Source organism: Alligator sinensis, unplaced genomic scaffold, assembly GCF_000455745.1.
Source record: "Alligator sinensis unplaced genomic scaffold, ASM45574v1 scaffold932_1, whole genome shotgun sequence".
Lineage (NCBI taxonomy): Eukaryota > Metazoa > Chordata > Crocodylia > Alligatoridae > Alligator > Alligator sinensis.
This window is the reverse complement of record NW_005842938.1, coordinates 96,413-100,567: the sequence shown is the minus strand read 5'-3', so window position 1 is coordinate 100,567 and position 4,155 is coordinate 96,413. Positions and strand designations below refer to the sequence as shown.

At 46.6% G+C, this 4,155-nt stretch overlaps 1 protein-coding gene across 1 annotated transcript in view; it reads right to left on the bottom strand.

The window, feature by feature from the left end:
* Positions 1 to 226: 226 nt before the first annotated feature.
* Positions 227 to 4,155, bottom strand: part of EXOC8 (exocyst complex component 8) — a 4,078-nt gene continuing 149 nt past the window's right edge. The window contains exons 2-3 of the mRNA XM_006036269.1: positions 2,731 to 4,152; positions 227 to 1,840 (exon numbers count right to left, since the gene is read on the bottom strand). Coding sequence (XP_006036331.1) covers positions 1,232 to 1,840; positions 2,731 to 4,152 — 2,031 coding nt within the window. The 3' untranslated portion in view covers positions 227 to 1,231. The remainder of the gene's footprint in view (positions 1,841 to 2,730; positions 4,153 to 4,155) is intronic.

Sequence of the window (4,155 nt, the reverse complement as noted above, 5' to 3'; positions counted from 1 at the left end):
TCACTAAACATGGTCCTGCTAAAACCTGGTTACTGCTAAAGCACATTTGACAGGATATTCTGGGGAAGTCTGTGGTGCATAGTGGCTGTAATGTAAGAACCTCCAATTCTCAGAAGCAATCATAATGTTTTGTTTAAAAAATAGAACCGGGCTAGCCAATTACTGTAATACAGGAAGCAATATTAACAAATTTGCAGCAATTTAAATATGTGCTCTTGCATGTCTATTTAAGAAAAGCTTCATTTATTTTATTTAATAAGTGTTACTTGTACAGCAAAGATAGGAGTTTCCCAAATGTAAAGTAATACGTTCCCCTTCCTCTTGCATAATGCTATCTCATTTGTTTTGAAACAAGGGCTCTTTGTTGAGACTTCTACAGGCAGACAATAGAATTTCAGTGAACTATTCCTAAAACTAAAACTAAACTTTGCGCTTTACATATTGAACCTACTCTAACTCCCACTGAATTCAATTGGAAAAACGAGTGAAAAAATTGCAATTTCTTTCAGAATCTTACATGCAGCTTTTCTAGTAGTAGGTAGAATATATTCAAAGTGATGTGATGTAAGTTAAGAATATTCCTTTAAAACTTGCATAAATGAATGTTCTCTCTGAAATAAGATTTTTAATTTCAGTGTTTCATTGAAGTAAATGTTTCCTGTGTTTCTGATAATTGAAACTGCCTGCCTCGTTATATCATAATGCCAGTTGTGCAAATGCATTTGCTAATCCATGGAGCTGTCATGTTTGGAAGGGAGATGAGCTTCACCAAGTACCACACCCATACAGTAAACCAAGCAATTACACTCATTTGGAAACACTGCAGTATTTTTAAATCATGTTATTTGACATGTGACTACAGATTATATTTCATTTCTGCAAAAGGTACACATTTTTACTTATTTATCATACTTCACCAATAGTTTATTTGGCCCAGAGAAGAATGATGTACTATCATCATGATTTCTTTTCAGTCTAACACACCACAATAGGCACCGTTAAGCAGGGAAAGGGATATCCTAAGCAAGACTAACCCAATGCTCCTTTTTCTCTAAAAAACTTTTTCCCTTTTACTTGCTTTCAAAGTTTGTTCATAAGTCTTTAGCATCAGAAAGTTTGCAGTTGGAGTTCTGTGGCTTTGAAAGACTTGGAAAAATTTTAAAGATATGTCCATAGATAACATTATCTAGAAGTGCATAGTAGACCCTTCTGAAGGGAACAGCATTTCATTTCACACCACAGAGGTTGTACTTTCAGGATTTACACGCATAAGTCTTGAAGCATTTCTCAGATCCTGTAGCTGCTTGGCTGGCTTTCCGACTCCTTCCTCAAACCTTTTCTCTATGACAGGAAGAACAGTTTCATACAGGAAGGATGCATTCTGCCTGATGAATGCTTTCTTCTCAGGGTCCTGTTCACACCGCAAACTGTAATCAACATGCTGAACAGCTACAAGGATGATTTCCACAAGACTTTCCAGGAGAACCATGTGCAATTCTGGGAAGTAAAGCTTTAGTGCTTCCTCCAAGAAGGCCATAGTCTGCTTGGTAAAAGCAACCACAGTGTAGCTAAGATTGACCCAGCAGTCATCACCTGTGTACTGGTCAAAACTGCCCACACCACAACTTCTCATTTCCTCTCTAAGTTTTCCCAGAGCCTCGGGAGTCATCAGGTTCATCTTTCTCCACATCTCTTCAGAGTTGCGATGCTTGGTGGCCTCAATGATGATATCCTTGTAGCTCTGCAGAGCACCTTTGATGTCTTTCACCAGCAGGGTGTGAATGATGAAGGTAAGGTCCAGTCCAATCTCACTAAGCTGCTTACAGTGCTCCTTAGCTACCTACAATAACAAACATCATTATTAATACTTATCTATATGCCACATAGACACAAGCTACTTAACCACCCCAACACCCATAAAAATAGGTAATTCTTAGTCCTAATTTGCATACCTGAAAAATAAGGCAGTGATTACGAGTCTGGAAAAGAATACACACTGCACTTTATTCTGCCTCTCTTTAACTTATGTATCTGACTTTTTTAAATACAGATCCTGTCTATCATAAATGTCTGTAGTGTTTTACAGAAACGATTGAAAGTAGCTTCAGGCTAGACATCAGGAGGCATTACTTCACAGTCATGGTGGCTAGGATCTGGAACCAACTTCCAAGGGAAGTGGTGCTCGCTCCTAGCTTGGGGGTCTTCAAAAGGAGGCTAGATAAATCGCCTACCCGGGTTCATTTGATCCCGTCATTCTTTCCTGCTCGTGGCAGGGAGTCAGACTTGATGATCTGCTCAGGTCCCTTCCAACCCTATCAACTATGAAACTATGAAACATAATTATGATAAAGATGTCACAGTTTAGCAACTGGGAAATAAAGGAGTTCAGTATTTTTCTTAAAAGCCTATGTTAAGGCATATTCAAATCCAATCCAATAAATATTTTGTAGAAAAGGATTCTTTGCTAAAGTTCCAATACTCCCACTCTTTTAAGTAAGGCCAAAACCAGCATTTCTGATAATAGTGGGGCAAAACACAAACAGAAGAAAGGCAATGCAAAGCCCTCCACACCCTCCCTTTACTAAAGAAGAAAAGCTATAGGTGAATGTTTTACCACCTCCTGCCCAAAAACAGTAAGTAAGCTGAGGGAGAACGAGACATCCAGGGCTGCAGAATTCCAGGTTTCTGCTCAATCGACTGGACTGTGCTGCCTTTCTTATACGTGCTTACCTTCACACATTCAGCAGCAGTTGACAAGCTCTCTTTGCTGTCAAACACCTGCTTGCTGAAGGCGTCTACAAACATCTTCATGGCAGAGCGTGCCCACACAACGAAGGCAGAGTAGCAGCCACTGTTACCAGCAAAGTCCGTCTCAAACTCCCTGGCAGTCTCCAGCAGGCTGGTGAAAAACACGTGGCAGAGCTTGTGGATGTACAGCAGAGTGGCACCTTCAATGCGCAGCTGACGGATGGCCGTGTGCACAGCAGCCGCCCGGTTCTTCAAGAACAGCTCGCAAGCCTTGGTTGATTGACCCAAGCGAATGAGCTGAGAGACAGCCCGGCGGGTAGCCCTTGGCCCACCACGCAGTGAGCGATCTGGAGAGAGCTCAAACACCAGCACATCCGTGAGCTGCCTAACTCTCTCATCCACTTTCGCCCGGAGCTCCCTCACCGGCTGGCTGATGGGCTTGTCTGCCAAATACTCGTTTAGCTTATCCAGCAGGTCCACTGCACCCTCAAAATCCCTCTGGGCGATGCAGACATCCAGGTCCTCAGGAAGCTCCTGGATCCACTCCAGGGACAGATCCACTTTCTCCTCCTCAGGTGGAGGCTCCACTTCATCCTCATCCTTCTCAAAGGGGTTGGATGACTCTGGAGAGGGCGGGGCTGCCCGCGGCAGAGCCTCCTGCTCCAGCCGCAGCTTCTCGCTCAGGGCGCGGCTCCGCTTGGTCTCCTCCAGCACCTCCAGCCACTCCTTTTTGATCTTGGCGTTCTCAGCCTGGAAGATGCGGCCCTCGGGGAACATGAGCAGCTTGAACATGTCCTTCATGGGCGGGTTGTCCTTGACATTGACAACGGCCAGCCCGTCCAGTGGGTAGAGGGCGTCGTAGCGGTAGGCACCACGCCGGTTGGGCAACCAGGTGGCCACCAGCAGGCAGTCATTCATGAGGAAGGCGTGCACTCGCTGCACCTGCGCCATGTGGTCAGCGTCATACTCCACCAGGTCCCCATTGTACACCAGGTACTTGCCGGGGCTCTCGGGCAGCAGATCCCGGCAGCCCTCCACCTTCTCCAGCAGGGTGGTGAGCCTGCGCTGCCGGCCCTCCTCGCTGGCCGCCACCTCCTTGGCCGACAGGGGCAGGAAGGGGTTGTTGCCGTGAGAGTCGGTGGCGGCACGGCGGGCACCCAGCGCGGGGTCGTCGCGGTCGGCCTGCAGCAGCAGGGCCTGGGTGACAGCCTCCATGATGCCCTTCTGCTCGGTGAGGATGTGGCTGAGCTGGTACATCTCGCTCTCCAGGTAGCTGATCTCGCGCGCTGTCTCGATGAACTGCCGGTAGTTCTGGTAGACGTTGCGCTTCAGGCTCTGCGCCGTCTCCTCGCTCAGCGCCTGGATGCGCTGCCGGTGCTCCTGCAGGTCCCGGTCGCCGTCCGACTG